Here is a 23,877-nt window from a genome sequence, read left to right as displayed (position 1 = left end):
CAGTTACTGTTTACATTCCCACTTCACATGGATTTGCTCAGGAACTATTCCATAAATTTTCTTTCAATTTCATAAAGGCATAATTAAAATGCAGAATATCAAATTTATTTGAAACTTATTCCATGAAAAATTCAGTTTAGGAGGCTTCTGAAGGAAGCGGGTTCTTTTGTGATGCTTTTTTTAAAAAAAAATTTCTGCTCAAAAGTATCATTTTATATACTCCCACTTCTAAAGTGTCTACTTTGAAATTTTAAGCGTAACACAATTATTGATACTGCTAGCAAATTATGAATTTACCGCTTTTAGCGAAGTAGCTTAATTGGTTTTTAATAATTTAATAGAAAATCTAGAGTGCAACTGACATGGAGCTTCTCTTGAGTAAATGAACAGGGTGCATTTCTACAGCAAGGACCCTGCTAGAACGTTGTTCACTACCAGCAGAGAGCTCCAGGATCGATGCAGCTCTATTGGCTTACATACACTTGGGTAAGCAACCAGCTGGCTGGCTAAATTGCATATCCCCTCTTCTCCCATGTCGTGTGCAGTTACCCAGTGCAATATCATTATCCTAAATTCATTTTTCCAACGCGATCTAAATTTGTTTTTACACAATTTCAATTCTGTTCTTTTATTAGCTGGCTTTTCCATTTATTTTCCCTATTTTGTTCTTTCGATTTTGTCCAAATATCGTAACCGTATTCTAGTTGTTTGATATTTGCCGCCGCCATGGGTGAGATTCTAGAGGAGAAAGAGTAGTTACAAAAATCTCTCTCTTGGCATTCTTCAAACTCTTGGGTTCCTGAAGGTGAAGACAAAACAGGACTCTTTAGTCAAGTTCTGTTAAACAAGCGTTCGATTCTGGGAAAGAAATTCAAGGCCACAGTCAGATCTAGGGAAATCTTCTTAGTAGAATGCCTTTTTTTAACCGACCATTCAGGCTATAGGAGACTCGACGTATCAATAGAGACTTTGACCAAAATATTTCCTCTACAGTAAATTTGATAAAACTTTTCTTTTTTTTACAGTTTTATAATGATCGGATAAATAACTAAGGGCTGCGACTTTTCTCTGTCATATTCTTGGCGAGAGAAAATATTGCCATCGTTCCAAAGTTCCGAAATCGCGATTTCACCGCAAGAAAACGTACTTCCCTAGCTGAGAACAACTGAAAATTCGCTCAAATTCCATCTAAAAGAATTTTTGCCAATTTTAATTTTAACAAGAGTGAATCGAGCGAGTGTTACATATCAGTTTTTAAACCAAGTTTCAAAATTTCCCTGCTGCATTTTCCAAGAAAATCTTACAAATGATTTCTTCCATTGTGCAAACTGAATATATGAATTTACTTCTTTTTTTTTTATGTAAAATTCTTGGGGGCGAAATGTTTGTTTCCTTCTGAGAAAGGTGTGATTTTTCCGAATAGATTCTGGTGCAGGAAGGGAAGCGGCAACGAACCAGCGAGTGGTAGCACTGCTAAAGAATGTCCATTATGAAGGTGATAAGTATATGGATTAATAATAAGTCCAGATTTATAAAAAATAATACAACTGCAATGGGGCTTTTGGCACTATTGGATCGGGAAGGAGCACTGTTGCTTCCACGAAGGAATTGATCAGAGTACGACTGGTCTTTTCCCCTTAGTCACCAAGCTAACAGGGATGATGCCACGTCAACAATATGTTGAGAATACCGTGTGATACTGATTTCAACAATACGAGATTTGACTTGTTTAAGAATAGACATTATTAATGATTATTCTAATGTTTTATTAAATAGTTTATTTTCATGTATTATTACGACTTCTAGCATTTTGGTGAATTGCAGTTGTAATTGCGATTTTGAAATAAACATGTATGAAATAAAAGAAATAACCTAGTTTTTAACCACAATGATAAAAGTTCGCACTGTCGGTCTAGATAACCCGTTCACATTTCTATTTGGTATTAGTATTTTAGATTCTACTAGAAACTATTACACCAGCCTCCAAAATTTGAAATCTTCCATGTATGTTTGGTGTATACTACATAAAAGATACTTTTATCAGATTATCTAGCAATATAAAATGGAAAGCTTCGTCGAATTTAGAATTGCCGCCGAGCACTGGATTGAAGTCAACCAACCCACCCAACTCCTATATTTATATTTGCTACCGAAGGAACCCTTTTCAGTTAAGATTTTTACAGAAACTTAGGTTGTCTTCTTGATCCTAGCCTATCTCAGAAAACTAGTTCCAGCAACCGATTAGCGATCTAATATTATTTTAATTTATAATTTTTATACTAGCACTTACACAGTTAACAGTCATCATTTTATTTTATCATTTTGTTTATACTGCGTTTGACAGCCGAAATTGAAAAGACGCTAGAAGATACTCAGGGATAATTCGGCTGATTAAAATGGATATTCAATACTTTCAGCCAACCGACAGCCGACAACTCAGTTTGAAGATCATCTCAACTCAGAATTGTGTTCAGAGAAATATTTGCTTGCATTTATATTTAATTATATTTTTATAAATTCTTAAAATCCCAGATCTCATTCACAATCGCGTTGGAACAAAACTGTATAATTGTAATAAAAATTAAATTTGAACCCGAAAATTCGACATTTGAAGTTGTTTTAACGGATGTAGCACTTTACTCAACAAATTTAATGTAAATAAAAGTAAATACATCCGTTCTCTGAATGTTAATATAATAATTAAAGTCAGAATTCACTGCGTTAAAAAAAATATAATAAATTAAAAACCTGAAATTATTACATTCATAAATGTTATTGTTATTATCATTTGTCCTGCAAAATCAGATAGTTCAGATAGGATAGACCAGAATTTCAGCCGATGATGTTTGGCAACTTATAGTTTTAAAGTTGAAAAAAAAAAATCCTGTTTGTTGCTAAGGCTTCATCGAAGTAGTTTTCTTCTTGATTTTTTCTGCTGCCACTTAATAATAAATCACGACTAATAATTGATAATTAGTTGTAAATCAGGACGTTAACTGTGTAACTGCTAGTATAAAAATTATTAATTAAGATAATAATGAATCGCTAAATAAGAATAGCTCTTTTCGAGTGACAAAATTTCTGCCTTCACTTCCATAACGAGGTGTTATTTCGAAGAGGATGCTAGAATTAGTTTTCTGAGTTAGGCTAGGATCAAGAAGACAACATAAGGTTCTGTAGAAGACTTAACTAAAAAGGGTAATTTCAGTATCATGATTATTTTATTTACGAATAATGGTTGATCATGATGAAATGTGACTACTTCAATTAGGAACTAGTTATGGCTATTTAGTCGCGACTAATTTTTTAATCGCAATTTTGTCCAACTCTACTTGTATCATTTTCTATTAAAACGACTGCAGAGCCGCTGAGAAATGGAGAAATTTTGAAAATTGGACACGTTTGCCTTGCAAAATTCATAGAATCTATAAAAAAAAGAAAATTTAGAAACCAATTTGTAATAATTACTGTTCATTAGCAGCATTTATTGTGAGGTATTTTAGAAGAGAATTCACTGTCAGAAAATTAGCATGAAATTCTACTGAATAGAGAGAGAATACAAACGGAATAATTACATTCACAAAAGAACTAATGTTTTCGCAATTTATACGAACAAAATTCAATTGTGAAAATGAATTAAAACGAAAAATTAAACTGTTAAATTGTGACAAATTTCAACCACATGACTTTATTTACCTAATTATAATTCAATATTTAATGAGGTGTTTATCTTGTCAATTAATTAAATTAAATGTGTATTCTTCCAGTGTGAGTAGGTCTGTGTGTACTCGTATTTATGAACGTGATGAAGAATGAGACTTAAATGCACGTTGACGCCCTAAATCTCTCAGTTATAAAGAACTATCGAAGTTCAGAAACGTTGAACATTAGAAGGTACTAAATTAAATTGTTTTGGAAATGCGTGATTTATAAATTGTGACTATAATATAAAATAAATGGTAACATTCTGAGCTTTAAAGCTGGAGGTGAATGTTGGATTTGCTGAAAGAGGACAGGGCGGTTGAATGTGGCAGCAGGAAGCGCCACCGACTAGCTTCTCTAATAACCTACTGCTAGTGTTAGCTCCTTTTGTGCAGATAGCGCCTCTTTATCGCCATCTCTACTTCTATTATCTACCTCAGAGGATCCAGTTTTTTTCTTCCATTTTCCCCTTTCTTTAACAACCCTATCACGCTTTTAAAGTAGTTGCCCTTTTCTGTTGCTTCTGCTGAGAAGGTAAAGTTTTCTACTGGTAGCGACGGTATTTAAGGAGACTTAGGGCTAGTAACTAGGCGAATTGTTTTTTTCTCTCGTCCAATGGAAATAAAGGTAGAGATAGTAAAGTTGGGGAGTAGAGGGAAAATGGCGGTTCTGGCGCACCGAAATCATGCCAGATCCAAACACCTCAAAATTTGACCGGGTAATCATCGAGTTCAACGAAGCTGTAAGCCATACCCATAAGCACCATTCTACCCCCACCTATCATCGAATTTGACGAGGCTGAAATCCGCACCATCATAAAAAAAAGAGGAATCGTTTTAAAAGATTTAAATCGGTGTAGTTATACTCAGATCTCAGAACTGTTGAATATAATTTTGTTCAGAATAATGTTTGAAATAAATAGGTTTATGACAGAGAAGATTAAAATAAACAACAGACTAAAGGGTTTTTTAGGCGTATGCTTATTTTTTTCGAAAAATAAGATTAAAAAAGCACTCAAACAAAACAAATAGGATGAAGGGACCGGTAATTTAGAGCTTAAGAAAAAATTCGAGTTTCGTTTAGAATATCTTCCGTTATTTTGGCTCGAGATTGTATTATATATTCAGTAAATTCGATTTTTATGTCAACTAAAAATTATTACTTTTTTTAAATTATTTCAATGTCCCGGTGATTGACATACCGAATTTTTGGTGGTACCAGCGTTTGACATGGGGTGGGACCAGTGATTGACAACAAGTATATTCCTAAAACGACCTAAAAAATTCAAAATACCTAAATCACTGTTCCACTTAGATTTTTAACAAATTGAAAGGGTTAGATATATCTAGATTTTCAATACGTTGCCACACACTCATCAGTAGTAGGCTATTAGTGATGGGCAACCCAGCTCTGGCAACGGACGTGATCCACAATACTAAAAAAAATCCTCATTCGCAGAGGAGAGTACTATACATGGCTCCATTCGTCTGCTGGCTGTAGATTTACCTTTCACTTTGTACAGTAGGGTAACCCGAGCGACTGGGTACTTTTTAGCAGCTTTACTAATTGATGTTCCTTGACCTACAACTACCTCCCGCGGTTAACAACACATTATTGGAATGAAATTTTGTTCACTTATATAGTACACTTTACTGAGTTATAAGTTATATGCTGTAGTTTCCTTAGGTACAGATCCATAAGTAGAGAAGATATTGAGAGTTGAAATTTTTCCGGTTCATGGTTTTGCTGTGAAATGGGGCCCTTATAACTCACACAGCAAAACCATAACCCAAAAAAATTTCAACTCTCAATATCTTCTCAATTAATGGATCGGTACGCAAGAAAACTATAGTATACTACTCAGTAAAACAGAGTGTGTAAGAGCACAAAATTTCATACTAATAATCGGTTGTTTACTGTGGGAATTATAATGGCACAATTTCAAAGCAAAACTATGACCCAAAAAAATTTCAACTCTCAATATCTTCTCAACTAATGGATCTTTACTCAAAAAAACTATAGCATACTACTCAGTAAAACCGAGTGTGTAAGAGCACCAAATTTCATACTAATAATCGGTTGTATACTGTGGGAATTATAATGGCACAATTTCAAAGCAAAACTATGACCCAAAAAAATTTCAACTCTCAATATCTTCTCAACTAATGGATCTTTACTCAAAAAAACTATAGCATACTACTCAGTAAAACAGAGTGTGTAAGGGCACAAAATTTCATTCGAATAATCTATTGTTTACTGTGGGGATTATATGGTCCCAATTTCATAGGAAAACCATGACCCAAAAAAATTTCAACTCTCAATATCTTCTCAACTAATGGATCTTTACTCAAGAAAACTATAGCATACTACTCAGTAAAACGGAATGTGTAAAAACACACAATTTCATACGAATAATCTGTTGTTTACTGTGGGAGTTATAAAGGCCTCATTTCACAGCAAAACCATGACCCAAAAAAATTTCAACTCTCTATATCTTCTCAAATAATAGATATTTACCCATGAAACCTATAGCATACTACTCAGTAAAACGGAGTGTGTAAGAGCACAATATTTCATTCGAATAATCTGTTGTTTACTGTGGGAGTTATAAAGGCCCAATTTCACAGCAAAACCATGACCCAAAAAAATTTCAACTCTCAATATCTTCTCAACTAATAGATCTTTACCTATGAAAACTATAGCATACTACTCAGTAAAACGGAGTGTGTAAAAACACACAATTTCATACGAATAATCTGTTGTTTACTGTGGGAATTATAAGAGCCCCATTTGACAGCAAAACCATGACCCAAAAAAATTTTAACTCTCAATATCTACTCAACTCATGGATCTGTACTCAAGAAAACTATTACATACTACTCAGTAAAACAGAGTGTGTAAGAGCAAAAAATGTGATACGAATAATCCGTTGTTTGCAGTGGGAATTATAAGGGCCCAATTTCACAGCAAAACAATGACCCAAAAAAATTTCAAGTCTCAATATCTTCTCAACAAATGGATCTTTACTCAAAAAAACTATAGCATACTACTCAGCAAAATAGAGTGTGTAAGGCACAAAATTTCATACGAATAATCTGTTGTTTACTGTGGGAATTATAAGAGCCCAATTTGACAGCTAAACCATGACCCAAATAAAATTTCAACTCTCTATATCTTCTCAAACAATGGATCTTTACCCATGAAAACTATATCATACTACTCAGTAAAACGGAGTGTGTAAGAGCACAGAATTTCATACGAATAATCTGTTGTTTACTGTGGGAGTTATAAGGCCTCATATTATAGCAAAACCATGACCCAAAAAAATTTCAACTGTCAATATCTTCTGAACTAATGGATCTGTATTCAAGAAAACTATAGCATACTACTCAGTAAAACGGAGTGTGTAAAAACACACAATTTCATACGAATAATCTGTTGTTTACTGTGGGAGTTATAAAGACCTCATTTCACAGCAAAACCATGACCCAAAAAAATTTCAACTCTCTATATCTTCTCAAATAATAGATATTTACCCATGAAATCTATAGCATACTACTCAGTAAAACGGAGTGTGTAAGAGCACAGAATTTCATACGAATAATCTGTTGTTTACTGTGGGAGTCATAAGGCCTCATATCACAGCAAAACCATGACCCAAAAAAATTTCAATTCTCAATACATTCTCAACTAATGGATCTGTACTCAAGAAAACTATAGTATTCTACTCAATAAAACGGAGTGCGTAAGATCACAAAATTTCATACGAATAATTTGTTGTTTACTGTGGGAGTTATAAGGGCCCCTTTTCACAGCAAAACCATGACCCAAAAAAATTTCAACTCTCAATATCTTCTCAACCAATGGATCTGTACTCAAGATAACTATATTATACTACTCAGTAAAACAGAGTGTGTAAGAGCACAGAATTTTATACGAATAATCTGTTGTTTACTGTGGTAGTTATAAGGGCCCCATTTTACAGCAAAGCCATGACCCAAAAAAATTTCAACGCTCAATATCTACTCAACTCATGGATCTGTACTCAAGAAAACTATTGCATACTACTCAGTAAAACAGAGTGTGTAAGAGCACAAAATGTGATACGAATAATCCGTTGTTTGCAGTGGGAATTATAAGGGCCCAATTTCACAGCAAAACAATGACCCAAAAAAATTTCAACTCTCTATATCTTCTCAAACAATGGATCTTTACCCATGAAAACTATATCATACTACTCAGTAAAACGGAGTGTGTAAGAGCACAGAATTTCATACGAATAATCTGTTGTTTACTGTGGGAGTTATAAGGCCTCATATTATAGCAAAACCATGACCCAAAAAAATTTCAATTCTCAATATCTTCTACACCAATGGATCTGTACTCAAGAAAACTATAGTATACTACTCAGTAAAACGGAGTGTGTAAGAGCACAAAATGTCATACGAATAATCGGTTGTTTACTGTGGGTATTATAAGGTCCGAATTTCACAGCAAAACCATGACCCAAAAAAATTTCAACTGTCAATATCTTCTGAACTAATGGATCTGTATTCAAGAAAACTATAGCATACTACTCAGTAAAACAGAGTGTGTAAGAGCACAATATTTCATTCGAATAATCTATTGTTTACTATGGGGATTATAAGGTCCCAATTTCACAGCAAAACCATGACCCAAAAAAATTTCAACTCTCAATATCTTCTCAACTAATAGATCTTTACCCATGAAAACTATAGCATACTACTCAGTAAAACGGAATGTGTAAAAACACACAATTTCATACGAATAATCTGTTGTTTACTGTGGGGACTATAAGGTCCCAATTTCACAGCAAAACCATGACCCAAAAAAATTTTCAACTCTCTATATCTTCTCAAATAATAGATATTTACCCATGAAATCTATAGCATACTACTCAGTAAAACGGAGTGTGTAAAAACACACAATTTCATACGAATAATCTGTTGTTTACTGTGGGAGTTATAAAGGCCTCATTTCACAGCAAAACCATGACCCAAAAAAATTTCAACTCTCTATATCTTCTCAAATAATAGATATTTACCCATGAAATCTATAGCATACTACTCAGTAAAACGGAGTGTGTAAGAGCACAGAATTTCATACGAATAATCTGTTGTTTACTGTGGGAGTCATAAGGCCTCATATCACAGCAAAACCATGACCCAAAAAAATTTCATGTCTCAATACCTTCTATACTAATGGATCATTACTCAAAAAAACTATAGCATACTACTCAGCAAAACAGAGTGTGTAAGGCACAAAATTTCATACGAATAATCTGTTGTTTACTGTGGGAATTATAAGAGCCCAATTTCACAGCAAAACCATGACCCAAAAAAATTTCAATTCTCAATATCTACTACACCAATGGATCTGTACTCAAGAAAACTATAGTATACTACCCAGTAAAACGGAGTGTGTAAGAGCACAAAATGTCATACGAATAATCGGTTGTTTACTGTGGGTATTATAAGGTCCCAATTTCACAGCAAAACCATGACCCAAAAAAATTTCAACTGTCAATATCTTCTGAACTAATGGATCTGTATTCAAGAAAACTATAGCATACTACTCAGTAAAACAGAGTATGTAAGAGCACAATATTTCATTCGAATAATCTATTGTTTATTGTGGGGATTATAAGGTCCCAATTTCACAGCAAAACCATGACCCAAAAAAATTTCAACCCTCAATATCTTCTCAACTAATAGATCTTTACCCATGAAAACTATAGCATACTACTCAGTAAAACGGAGTGTGTAAAAACACACAATTTCATACGAATAATCTGTTGTTTACTGTGGGAATTATAAGAGCCCCATTTGACAGCAAAACCATGACCCAAAAAAAATTCAACTCTCTATATCTTCTCAACTAATGGATCTTTACCCATGAAAACTATATCATACTACTCAGTAAAACAGAGTGTGTAAGAGCACAGAATTTCATACGAATAATCTGTTCTTTACTGTGGGAGTTATAAGGCCTCATATCACAGCAAAACCATGACCCAAAAAAATTTCAATTCTCAATACCTTCTCATATAATGGATCTGTACTCAAGAAAACTATAGTTTACTACTCAGTAAAACGGAATGTGTAAAAACACACAATTTCATACGAATAATCTGTTGTTTACTGTGGGAGTTATAAAGGCCTCATTTCACAGCAAAACCATGACCCAAAAAAATTTCAACTCTCTATATCTTCTCAACTAATGGATCTTTACCCATGAAATCTATAGCATACTACTCAGTAAAACGGAGTGTGTAAAAACACACAATTTCATACGAATAATCTGTTGTTTACTGTGGGGACTATAAGGTCCCAATTTCACAGCAAAACCATGACCCAAAAAAATTTCAACTCTCAATATCTTCTGAACTAATGGATCTGTAATCAAGGAAACTATAGCATACTACTCAGTATAACATAGTGTGTTAGGCACAAAATTTCATACGAATAATCTGTTGTTTACTGTGGGGATTATAAGGTCCCAATTTGACAGCAAAACCATGGCCCAAAAAAATTTCAACTCTCAATATCTTCTCAACTAATGGATCTGTACTCAAGAAAACTATTGCATACTACTCAGTAAAACAGAGTGTGTAAGAGCACAGAATTTCATACGAATAATCTGTTCTTTACTGTGGGAGTTATAAGGCCTCATATCACAGCAAAACCATGACCCAAAAAAATTTCAACTCTCAATATCTTCTCTACTTATGGATCTTTACCCAAGGAAACTACAGCATATAACTTATAACTCAGTAAAGTGTATTATATAAGTGAACAAAATTTCATGCCAATAATGTGTTGTTAACCGCGGGAGGTAGTTGTAGGTCAAGGAACATCAATTAGTAAAGCTGCTAAAAAGTACCCAGTCGCTCGGGTTACCCTACTGTACAAAGTGAAAGGTAAATCTACAGCCAGCAGACGAATGGAGCCATGTATAGTACTCTCCTCTGCGAATGAGGATTTTTTTTAGTTTTGTGGATCACGTCCGTTGCCAGAGCTGGGTTTTCCATCACTAAAAGCCTTCTACTGATGAGTGTGTGGCAACTTATTGAAAAACTAGATATACCGAATCCTTTCAATAATAACCTGCCTGGTAAATTTTGGTAGAAAGCATTCCAGAACCGTCATCCTATTATTTCAAGAAGGATAAGCGAACTGTTTCTTGAGCCAAAGTAACCAATTCTAGTTTGAACGTTTTGTATAATGAAGTTTCTCGATAATTGAATGCCGCAGATGCCCTAGAAGGTTTGAACGAAATTATAACTCTCCGGTAGGATAGTTGTATAAGGGTTGATCGTCAATAATTGCATGAAAAAGCGTAATGTTGAAAAATATTACATTATTTAGGTAGGCCAATTTAAAAACCGATTGTTATTAATTATGAATAAGACTGATTTTTTTGTTAAAAATCTAAGTGGAACAGTGATTTAGGTATTTTGAATTTTTTAGGTCGTTTTAGGAATATACTTGTTGTCAATCACTGGTCCCACCCCATGTCAAACACTGGTACCACCGAAAATTCGGTATGTCAATCACCGGGTCATTAAACTACTTTAAAAAAAGTAATAATTTTTGGTTGACTTAAAAATCGAATTTACTGAATACATAATACAATCTCGAGCCAAAATAACGGAAGATGTTCTAAACGAAATTCGAATTTTTTCTTAAGCTCTAAATTACCGGTCCCTTCATCCTATTTGTTTTGTGTGAGTGCTTTTTTAAACTTATTTTTCAAAAAAAATAAGCATACGCTTAAAAAACCCTTTAGTCTGTTGTTTATTTTAATCTTCTCTGTCATAAACCTATTTATTTCAAACATTATTCTGAACAAAATTATATTCAACAGTTCTGAGATCTGAGTATAACTACACCGATTTAAATCTTTTAAAACGATTCCTCTTTTTTTTGTGATGGTGCGGATTTCAGCCTCGTCAAATTCGATGATAGGTGGGGGTAGATTGGTGCTTATGGGTATGGCTTACAGCTTCGTTGAACTCGATGATTACCCGGTCAGATTTGGAGGTATTTGGATCTGGCTTGATTTCGGTGCGCCAGAACCGCCATTTTCCCTCTTCTTTGGGGAGTGACGTCATGGACAGCATTCATAGATCGATAACTTGTTCGCCGAAGAGGAGGCGGTGGTTGGATGCAACACGGTAGCAAACAGTAAAGCGCCCTCCTAGACGCTCTCTCCCAATAATCTGTGCGTTATGGTTATGGTTCACTAGCTTTAATATTATGCAGACCCTAAACGATGGACAGACACATCCTTTCGTCCAAAAACCCTTAATTTAGTATTCGGATTCCTTCAGTATGTCGTCTTCCAAAGTTAAAACAATGGTGTAATCAAGCACTATGTAATTTAATTGCTTTAAATAGAAATACTTAATTTACTTTATCTTATCGCTGGCAGGAGCGATCTGTATTTCAGATATTCAGCCTCCAGAATTCACCTGAAATAGGTCAGCAACAGTCTTGTTTGCAACGCTGCTCTCTATAGTGCGTACGAGCATTTTTATAGAAAGTATACCAGGTTTCTTACGAGGGGAATAATTAAATAAGTAACTAAGTTGAAGACAAACTCCATCGACTAAAGTGTCTCTTTACTGAATTAAGTTTTCAATATCTTCGGATTTCTCAAAATAATTCCTTTCCGCGAACACATTTAGTTAGTTTTTGCAGAAACCATTTTACCTGGTATCAACTGCCCTAAGATTTTACTGGAAATTCTCTTGACTGCAAGGGCTTTACTCAAAGAGAACCGTTCTAGAACAGTGGTTCTCTGTAGACAACTAACATCAAATCGTGAGGCACATATGTTGGATTGGTAGATTGGTAGCTCGAGAATATATCACATCAGATTTTCTTCTTTAATTGCAATATTGAATAAGATAGTTTTTAATAAACAGCTAATTTTCAGTAAAACGCCATGGAAATAAAAAATAAAAAGAAGATCTAATAAATAACAAGAAATTTGAACACTGATGCTTTGAAATAAATATATAGGTATATGCGAGTATGCTGGATATACCGTCGCTTAACTACCTCCCACCTTGTCTCGTCCGGCCCTCCAAGAAAGTATTAGAATTAGGTTTGTGAATGAGTTATTTCTGGAATATATCCAAAATAGATAGAGTTTGAAATTAAGTCGAGCATCCTTGCCGGTGACAGTGGCTATGTATAGGTTCCTAGTGTGGGACGGGTGTTGCGGGGACACCCGCTGCGCAACACACTGTACCGCTGGTCTGAGGGCAAAAGCGATCGTTAGTGGATCCTGAGGCCTTGTACACAAGTGGTGGGGCGCAATCTGTATCCTCGTACGCACTTACTGCCGGTGGGAGGGAAGCTTAACGCGCAATCGAGATCCAACGTGCGATTAATAAAGCTTGTTGAACAGATAGCGGTTTGTCACAGAGCTGTACGGTGCGAGCAATTTTGGCGTGTCAGTCCGCGTGAAATACATTTTGACAGTTTGGTGTATAAATATCGCAGAGAGAAGGCATTTGGGCAGTTTTAATCCATGAATCTTATATAATTAGACTTTTAGAATATATATTATACACAGTGCATTCTTAACAGAATTTTGTAACTATTTTCCATTATATAAATTTAAATTTTAGAAATAACAGAGAACTGATTAAATTTGTAAATTTGGTTTAATGATTTTTAGAACCTATTTTATTTCCACTTTTGATCTCTGCTGGCATAAAGAAAGTTAGAAAAATATCCAACTTTTTATTCGTTTTCATCACCTTTCAAATAATGGTTTTCGGAAATTATGTTGTGTTTTTGCAAATACATTTAGAAAATTGCAAGACTTTCAAATTTGTCGTTTAATACTAGCGGCGGCCACAACGAAATTAGATTTTTTGAAATTTTTTATTTATTTCTTAATATTTAGAATGATCACTATTTTTTTTAATTATTGAATTATAAAGCACACATTTTCTTAAAACATTGTCTCAACGTAAAAGTTTGAAATTAAAAAACGTTGATTTTTTTAGGTTTTTCACAGAGTTAGAAATGAGAAGGTTGGCAGGTTGCTCCTAGATTCACCAAAACTCGCCAAAAATATTTTTCCCAGAAGAATGACTCAAGTAAAAGTATGAACCATTTTCATTCCAAGCATTTTGGAAGTTACAGCATTTTAAACGTGAAACTCTTATTACTATTGCGCACATTTTTTGAACATAAAATTTATGTATCTAATACCTCATTTGTGAAAGAAATTATAATGGACTCTTCATGTGTACTGGAAGGCAGTGCTTACATAAAGAGCAGAAAGAGGACTTTCCCTTGAGAACTTGATTTTGAAGCGTAGAAACTTGAATACTTGTAGGATGCATGTTGATTAGTATCTTACTGTTAGTATACTAGAATTTAAGCAAGAAGTTTACTCAATACTGTTGAGTAAAATTGCGGTCGAATGGCCTGCAGCCATAGGATAGCCAGTGGACCGAGGTAGAACGCGCTTCTTCTGTAAAACCTCTACAGCGGATGGTAAAGATGTCGCCTAGTAAAGGAGGTCATAATTCTTTGGGAAATAACTTCTTCAGTTTTCTCTACACATTTGATTGGTTAGTTAGATTTAGTGAATTTAAATTTCGCTGATAATGTTTCAATCACTTACGATTTTCTTCCATGAATAATGTTTGAGTTAATGTAGTGAGTGACAGATACTATGCAGCTTGCGGACAAACCACTTGCCAACAAACTGTTTATAATTCTCCGCATAATTTTTAAGCACAAGCCTTTCTGATCCTCACATTCTCTTAGAGATTTCCCTAGAAATAAACAGAAATGTGTCGTATTATAACTGAAGTCCCGAGTGCAAACCTTCTTTTTAAGATACATCATGAGATATAACGCAATAATATTGCTGGTGCACATAATTGTGTCTAACTCTTGCTCTAGAATGACATTAGTGGATTCGAATAGGGGACGGAACATGTTTAAGGATGAGTATTTCAATGATTTTGGTCAAAAAGAGCAAATGGCTTTTATAGGCACGATGGTGTAATATGATATATTTGGTTTTGGGATGGGATTAGGTGGAATTTATACAAAATCGAGCAGTGAAACCTTTTTAGTAATGAATTTTAAATTTACAGTTCGTGGGAGTGTTGCCAAGCAAAGCGATATTGAACCGTACACTTTCAACTATTAACATCAATATCAACACTTTTTTAACAAGTTTTCAACAAGTTTTTACTGTACTTTACGTTAGCTTTGACCAACACAGCCCTTTATGTGTCTACTAAATTAGGTTCTTTTTTAAATTTATATATTTTTAACAGCGTTTTTGTTAGTATATCAGTAGATTCAATTAATAATATGCTGACTGTTGCGAAAACACTGCATATTTTCTCGCATTTTTTTAAGATTAAATAAATGTTTTTTAAGAGGATTGCCAAGTTTTTTTTAAACATGTAATGATTTTTATTTTTTAACAGTTTCACAATTTTTTATGAGCTATAAATTCTGCGATGGGCTCCTATGTTTAATTGTGAACTATTGCCAATTATAAAAAGTGAAATTTTCAAGATTAGTCTGAAAATCAGAGCCATATTTTAGGAGGGATTTGATTGGTGACATTGTGCAACATTAGTGAGTTGTTTGGGTACTTAAGGGAGCGTTTCAGACAAAATGAGATCAATACCCTCACCTAATGTCCTTTCTATCTTGCTTTGGTTTTGCCACTCACGTAATCTTTTGAGAATATTCTTCTTTATGTTGTTTTACTATTACAATCTTTATATTGACTAAGCATTTTAATATTGTTTCTCCATTTTCCATCGTTGAGGGGAAAATGCTCTTACTTATTTTAGTGGTCAAGTCTAGTTTTTCTTTAATGTGTCTATTAAATAAATAATTATGTACTGCAGAGACAGTGCTGAAAGTTACAGCATTTTAAACGTGAAACTCTTATTACTATTGCGCACATTTTTTGAACATAAAATTTATGTATCTAATACCTCATTTGTGAAAGAAATTATAATGGACTCTTCATGTGTACTGGAAGGCAGTGCTTACATAAAGAGCAGAAAGAGGACTTTCCCTTGAGAACTTGATTTTGAAGCGTAGAAACTTGAATACTTGTAGGATGCATGTTGATTAGTATCTTACTGTTAGTATACTAGAATTTAAGCAAGAAGTATTAATTATTTTAGTGAGTTTACAGAGAGATAAATGTCGCTGGGTGTTGTAAGATATGGGGAAAATAATCCAAAAGTTAAAGCCAACATGCATTAAGAACTATAATTGAAATCCATTTTTGCTCATTTTTGTAAATTAATGCGAGCGATTCACAAAAGGCACTGATGTAACAGCTTCTACAAATGCTTGTAAGCTCTATTCTGAGCGAATAGTATTCTATAAAAATATAATTATCCTGAATTGGTTATCTGAATTTTTTATTCGACCCTTGATTAATCAAATAAACATGAGTATCGATTATGTTCACTAAAGCAATTCACTATTTTCGAAAGTTGGTTCAAGCGATTGTAACAAAGATCGATTCAGCGCTGCTAGTGTGGCGAAACGCCATTCTCTTTAACAAGCCATTTAAATGTGATATATTATGATTCTAAATTTTGTATAATATTATCTTTTTATAAAGAAGAAGAACATTTGCTTATGAGTGGATGTGTGCTAGTGGATGTTAATAAAAAAACCCGCCGCAGAGGAGAGACTGTTGCACATCTCGAAGGATGTCGGGAAATGATTGGCACTAGCGCCATATCCATACAGAATAGGGTAATGTAAGCATCACAGATTCATTCTATATTATAATATAAGCATGAGGCCTTACCACGCATTAAATCCGATATTTATTGGTTGCAGCAAAACTTTATGATTGAAAAGAGTACCTTCTTCGTTCCTTCTTGAGGACCAATAGAAATAAGGATTTCTGATGTGCAAATTGATCCTGTAGGCTTTAATCAGTTTATAGATCCTTTATTCCTTTACTTTTCAATATAGTTTTCGAAAAAGTTGTTAGGCTATTCTAATAATCCGGGAGGAATCATTTACATTTGGCTTATGCCAACGATGTAGTAGTGACAGCACGAACCATACCGTCACTCCTAGCAATTTTCCAAGAGTTCAGCAGAGAAGCCAGCACACCTTGGCTATCTGTCAATGTTGCCAAAACAAAGTTCATGTTACCTCAAAGCAGAAAAGAATTTAGCTATTTAAGGTCAGTTATAAACTATTAACAATATAGTTCATGTGGAAGTGTGGAAATTAAAGCCAGAATAGCTGCCGGAAATAGATGTTTCTGGTTGCTACCAAAAATATTAAATTTTTAAAAGCTTGTGGCGAGAAAAGAAAATTTATTATTACTTAAAACTATTTCCAGGTCGACAGATGTCTACGGAAGTGAGAAGTTGATCTAAATATTAAATGATGAAAAGCATTTTATCATTTACAAAAGGAAGATCCTTTGAAACATTTTTGGCCCAATAAGAGATGGAAACTCATGGTGCATGAGGTAAAACCAAGGACTGTAGAAGCTTTATGAGGAGCAGGACATCAGGGTGTGATGAACTGCGTGAGGCTAAGATGGCTGCGACACTGACAAAGAGTGAAGAAAGCAGAATACCCAAGGAGCTTAGGGTTTTTTTAGGCCATATGGGGGGGAGGCAGAAGAAAAGGTGAAGACCCTGTTTTCTTTGGTTGGATGAGGTGGAAGAGGACCTGAGGTTACTGGGCGTGAGAAGTGGCCCAGTGGGAAAAACGGTGATCAAGGCTCTTCAATGGCAGTAGTGCAACCGAGAAGAATTTTCATTGCATTTGAAAACAAATTTTTACATCTATAATGAACACAAAGAAATCACTCGGTTCCTGTACAATGTCCTATTAATTTAAAGTTTTTCATGAATTAAAATCCGTATCTCTTGACCTTGTCTCAAAATAAAGTGGTAACATTTTGCAAAAAGAAATAAAGTTGGCAGGAAATGAGCAATACAAATTTATTTAATTATAAATATTATAATTGCACGGTCTAATGAACAAACAGCTTAATTTTAGAAAACGACCTCAAATACTTCATACTTTTTTAGATTTATGAATGTACGAAATATTTAATTAGCCTACATTAGTAAGTTTAAGAGTTAAAGAAATACACTGCTAGCACACAGTTGTGAAGTGGAATTTTATCCTCGAAATGAATTTTAATCTACACTATTTGCATAACTTTTGTTGTTCTACATTTTAATTATAAAACTACTTCTAAACTCAATTGTCTTTCACGAATTTTTACTTGGTTGTAATGAATAAATTTTCTGAAATCCTTAAATTTTGATTTTAAGTATTCCATTGTATGTATTACAAGAAGGTAATCGTAGTGTACACTTGGCTTAAAATAGCAGCAGAAGATTTGACTTTATATGCACGCTTAACATAGATCAAAATAGAATGTAACTGATTATGATACACGCATATTCTTAGCTAATTTTTCCACAGAAATTTTCAAAAATAATTTTTAACATAAAATAAAGTACCAGCATTGTTGTTCTGAACGACGATTTGGACGTACGTGGCTTCCCAAATAACATAAACTAATTTAAAATGGGTAAAATGCAAGATAAAATGAATTAAAGAAATATTTTCGTTATTAAAAGGCTATGATGCAAGCTCGGCAAGAAATATGTGAGAAATCATCGACTTTTAAAAAACATATGTCTAATGTTTTTTAAAGAAACTCCTCAAAGTACTTCTTTACTATGTGCTGAGGTATATCGTTCCTTAGCACTACTTTCATGCTAATAGCTTAACTTTTTTTTAGTCAATAATTTAAAGTTTAAATTCCAAATAAATCAATAAAACTCACCCTGCTATCCAGGAATGTCTTCTTCTCGGTTCGTGTCCATGAGTTAATCGAAGTTCCGGCACTTGTAATCTGCTCATTTCAATCACCAGCTACACAGATCAGTCCTGTAGCATAATTTCTAATTTTGAAGTAATTTTCTTCCCTGATTATAGACTGAGTTTTTTTTTGTTTTACTTATTCGAAGATAATTGATTAATATTTTGCCAGTGACGTTAACGAAATGAATTGAATTATTTTGGTTACTAAAAAATGGAAAATAAATGGAGATTTATTGTTTAGCGTTAATTTAATCAGAACTGCTTTTAGTAAAGGTAGCTGAACAACACCTTTCTACGGCAACTACTAATTGCTACTTCTACAGCTTGGATATACATGCCAATAAGGGAAATTAATGCCTTCTATTTCTTAAAATTACCTTCACTTTACAAACAATTACCTGCCAAGTTATTAAAATGCTGTTAATTTGAAGTTAGTTAATTAAATAATTTAATTTTATTAATAGGAGGAAAATATTAGAATTATTAATTTTTTTTAAACAAAATATAAATATTTCCAAATCTCAAGTGGAAGGTTTGGCTACTTTAAATTTTTAAACTTCTAAAGCTGAAAAAATGATAGTGGCTTAGGCCGTACAATCTATGGGAAGCAAAGGCAGATGCCAGCGAGGCGACGGGCGGCGAAAGGTCAACAAATCCCGCATAGCAAACGCGGTATGCTCAGTTTAGTTAGAAGAATTGAAAAAGATTTGATAAGCGGAAGCAACTGCTGCAGCTTCAAGCGAGCTGGTGAGAGACTTCACTTCTCGTAAACAGTTTTTTGCTGTACCCCATACAAACTCCAAGGACTTTTCCTTGAGGGGACAATACAAAAGATGTCATCCACCCAACTTAATTGGACTCCTGGAGCTGACAGTCTTCAAGTAAGAAAGAACTACCACTGAGAGGCTTCTGCTTTTGGATCAAGAAGGTATGGAAAAGAACATGGCCAGCCATTGAATTATATTTCTAGTGTCTTCCGTGTAAATAAATGGACTCGTAATAAATTTTTACTTGCATATTAACTTAATAGATTTGCATATAAACTTTATTATCTTTGTAACAGTATAGCGTAAGGATTTTTAGTATATAAATTAACTGATTTTTCCACGAAATAAATTTTAAACTAAAATAAACAAAATTGAATTCGTGTTTGAGGGCTGAATAATGCTTGGCGGACGGGATTGTCGAAATCTCAACTTAAGTTCACCACTTTTTTCACTGGTTCAAGTATAGCGGGGCAGCTTAGCTAGAGATTTCAGCGTGAACTACGAGGGTCGTTTGAAAAGTCCGTGCAAAAATAAAAACTACTTAATTTTTTGGAGTAAACCTTTTTTATTTTTCAACATAGTCTCCTTTTAGGCTTATACACTTTGTCCAACGCTGCTCTAGTTTGTTGATCCCTTCCGAATAATAGGATTTGTCCAAGTCTGAAAAATAGCCATTCGTTTCTGCAATCACCTCCTCGTTTGAATAAAATCTTTTTCCCGCCAGCCATTTCTTCATATTGGGGAACAAATAGTAGTCCGAGGCAGCCAAGTCTGGAGAATAGGGGGGATGTGAAACGAGTTGGAACCCTATTTCCATTAATTTTGCGACCACAACTGCTGAGGTGTGAGCTGGTGCGTTGTCGTGATGGAAAAGGACTTTTTTGTGGGCCAATCGTGGGCCTTTTTTCTTGCAGCTCGGTTTTCAAACGGTCCAATAACGATAAATAATATGCACCTGTAATAGTTTCACCCTTTTCCAGATAGTCGACGAGGATTATTCCTTGCGAATCCCAAAATACAGTCGCCATAATCTTTCCGGCCGAAGGAACGGTCTTCGCCTTTTTTGGCGCAGATTCCCCTTTGGTAACCCATTGTTTAGATTGTTCTTTGGTCTCAGGAGTGTAGTGATGTATCCATGTTTCATGCACAGTGACGAAACGACGCTTAAAGTCCTGCGGATTCTTCTGGAACAGCTGCAAACCGTCCTTGCAACACTTCACACGATTTCGTTTTTGGTCAAGCGTGAGCAATCGCGGCACCCATTTTGCGGATAGCTTTGTCATGTCCAAATGTTGATGCAAAATATTATGTACCCGTTCATTCGAGATGCCCACAGCACTAGCAATCTCACGCACCTTCACTCTTCTGTCATCCATCACCATATCGTGGATTTTATCAATGATTTCTGGAGTAGTAACCTCAACAGGGCGTCCAGAACGTTCAGCGTCACTTGTGCCGATATGGCCACTCCGAAAATTTTGAAACCACATATAAACTGTTCTAATCGAAGGTGCAGAGTCACCATAATGTTTATCAAGCTTCTCTTTAGTCTCCTGAGGCGTTTTGCCTTTCATAAAGTAGTGTTTAATCAATGCACGAAATTCTTTTTCGTCCATTTTTGAAAATCACTCGACTTCCTCGATTCAAACGAATGCCAAACACAAAGAAATAGACCGATCTGGCTGAAACTTGGTGTGTGTTCTTCCAAGAGATGCTACTAACTAAACATAACCTCGATACGCGCCAGTAGTACTATCTCTCTGACTTTGCACGGACTTTTCAAACGACCCTCGTACATAGCTAGCTGACGCAATATAGTCACTACATCTAATCTACTAGAGATAACCATACTAAAAAGATTGCTTCTTCCAGATTTCACCAGCGGGTAATCTTACCCTGGTACACGTTTCTAGTGAATTCAAGATTCATGCATTTTACCGTCCGTCTTTTGATAGTGTGCCTCTTATTCTTCCAGAAGCCTAAAATGGAAATCTCCTGTTGATGGAAATGGACTAGTCACTTGTTCTGCTGCCCTGTGGGTATCCTAGCCTAATAAAACAAACAGCATTTAATACTGACAAATACAATTTCTCAGACTACACACTTAGTGTCTGCAAAGCGTACCACAACATGCTCTAGCTCATCATTCGTGTTTACTCATCATGCACTTATGGTTGACAGACCCTGATTCTTAAGGGAATCATAATCTTCTTGTTCTCGGCGGTATTCTCTACTTGTTTCCTTCTTCTTTATGACACTAGTTTTTAGAGCAAATTGCAGCTGGTTAGAAAGGTGGAATAATAACACTAATATTAAACATCTGCCCGAAGGTAACATTACTTTTAACGAGGGATAATAGAAAATAACAAATTCTAGAATTTACCATAAGTTCTTAATTCCGCTTCAGACAACTTATTGTTTATTTTATTGACTAATCTATTTTTGGATTGTATATTTTTCATTAAAATTACATAAATCATAGAGCTGTCAAGTTTCTCAAGTTAACTAAATAGGACGTCAATTGACCTATTTTTAAAGTGACCTTTTCCTTTTCACACTCAGAAAGAGCAGAAAGATGAGAATAAAAATACATCAAAAGTAAGAAGAAACTGAGGTCACATATGATGTGTGTACGCTCTCTATCTGATGTAAGCTGCGATAATTAACGTTATTCTATCTTTAAAAATGCCAAATTATTTTTTAACGCATTTCTTTCTTAGAATTCGTAAATGTAACCGTAAAATAAGTTTAAGTAAAAACGGTTATAAGGTTTGTAAAACATACTTCAATTTAATATCTTCTCTTTTTTTTTGCCATCATTTCTTTTTCTTTATTTATTTAAAAATCAGGGAATATGAAAAATTATCCTCATTTTTTCATTTATCGGCTAAATGAATAATTATTTTTCACGTGAGAACTACATACTCGTACTTCGTTCAGTGGTCTCTTAGGACTAAAACCAGGGTTCGTAATTAAAAAAAAATCTTCATTCTAAAGTCATGCATTGCCACAAAATAACTGAAAAGTTGGACAGTTTTTTTTGAAAGTCTAGAACGGGTGTGGTCAAAAATATTTGGTTTTCCATGGGGATGCAGGTGTTACAGTAACTCTATTGTTAGATCCTTTTATTTAATGATTACTGATATTTATGTAATTCTAACAACCAGTTAAAACTGATCTTTGAATCCTTACTTTAATATTCTTTATAAATTGTCAGGTCATTCCAGGTAAAATGAAACCTTTTGCAGAACTTCTAACAAACTCAATAGAAAGTTGCTATTAATTACAGCAACGTCCATCAATTGTTAACTTTAATAGTTTTCTTCATTTTAAAGTAGAGTTAATGTCTTTATTTCAGTGAAATCGATATAAGCAGGCAGAACTTGGGTACATTTTGACGTAAAAGTAAGTTGCGTCCAGCATACTTCAACAGAAAGTATCGGGTTGAAATAGGAGAACATAATGCTACTCATTAACTAGGCCACCCATGAAGCGCTTTAGTTGCCATGGTATTAGCTGGTAAATATATGGTAACAGGAACATGTTGGTTTAGCAGGAAATGAAGATGTGGCCCGCTGGCAAGGTGGTGTAACGCCTCCTTACTCAGCTTTGACCCTTTAGGTGGAATAGTTAAATGATATTAGAACATTGGTGAAAATATACGAGTAAGCTCCGAGATCATATAACCATATTATCTATTTGGAATAGAATACGTGTTAAACGATGCAACCTCCTTCGTATTCAATTAGATAGTATACAAAGTGACGGAAAGGCGACTGCATTAAGTATTTCAAATTCTGAAAATGCATCAAAATCTTATAACAGCCAGATTTGTTTTGAAAAAGTTTACTATGTTGAATCAAATAATTTATTGTTCAGCTTTGCGGATCAACCGATTTTATCAATTACAGCTAATTCTTGTATCCTTAATGTCCTTTCGGAAGAAAGTTAACAAAGAAAATCAAGACCCTCTGTAAATTCTCTTTTTTTCTGAGATCCGGTAAGGATATAGGCTATAAAAATTATGAAGAGCCATGTTTCTTAGAAAAGGAAGCGCTATTTTTACCTACCATATTTTTGGCGAATAGTAGCGTCTAAAAAAACAAATTGCCAATATGATGGTTTTTGCAGCCATCAAAAATCAAATGGTTAACGACTTAAGAGCAAAGATATAATAAGATTTTTTTTATTTATTTATTTAGAAAGTTACAGAGCGCAAGATGCACTATCAAAATCAAGTAAACGAAAAATCAAAACCACTCTTAAAGATGAAGTTTTCCGATAAAATAACTTTTTCTTAGAAAAATATAAAGAAAATTTTGGGTTCGAAAGAAGGAAATAAATTTGCTAAAAGTCCATTAAAAACTTTTTATTTATTTATTTTTTTAACCGAACCTCTAATATTCTGACAAGGTAAGAAAACAAAAAAGGTTGTTTTCAAGTTGTAAGGAATCTAGTGAGGTCCTCGGCTCCCTTTATTTACTCAAACTAAATAG

At 34.3% G+C, this 23,877-nt stretch overlaps 1 protein-coding gene and 1 long non-coding RNA gene across 8 annotated transcripts in view; one reads left to right on the top strand and one right to left on the bottom strand.

The window, feature by feature from the left end:
* The window catches only part of dnc (phosphodiesterase dunce), a 423,485-nt gene that overhangs the window by 178,116 nt on the left and 221,492 nt on the right, over window positions 1-23,877 (bottom strand). For 2 of the 7 annotated variants that reach the window (XM_074117436.1, XM_074117437.1), the window contains exon 2: window positions 18,577-18,680. The exons of the other annotated variants lie outside the window; for them this stretch is intronic. In XM_074117436.1, the coding sequence (XP_073973537.1) occupies window positions 18,577-18,653 (77 nt within the window). In that variant the 5' untranslated portion in view covers window positions 18,654-18,680. The remainder of the gene's footprint in view (window positions 1-18,576; window positions 18,681-23,877) is intronic. 7 annotated transcript variants of the gene reach the window in all.
* LOC141448794 (uncharacterized) lies at window positions 3,527-17,806 on the top strand. The gene is made up of 5 exons (XR_012455217.1): window positions 3,527-3,894; window positions 13,748-13,846; window positions 16,363-16,504; window positions 16,587-16,941; window positions 17,104-17,806. It is a non-coding gene; the product is annotated as an uncharacterized lncRNA (long non-coding RNA).

The sequence above is a fragment of the Rhodnius prolixus genome, unplaced genomic scaffold (genome assembly GCF_049639745.1).
Source record: "Rhodnius prolixus isolate KJV_2025 unplaced genomic scaffold, Rpr scaffold_2, whole genome shotgun sequence".
Taxonomy (NCBI): Eukaryota; Metazoa; Arthropoda; class Insecta; order Hemiptera; family Reduviidae; genus Rhodnius; species Rhodnius prolixus.
Note: the sequence above shows the minus strand (reverse complement) of the source record. Positions and strands in the feature narration are given on the sequence as shown.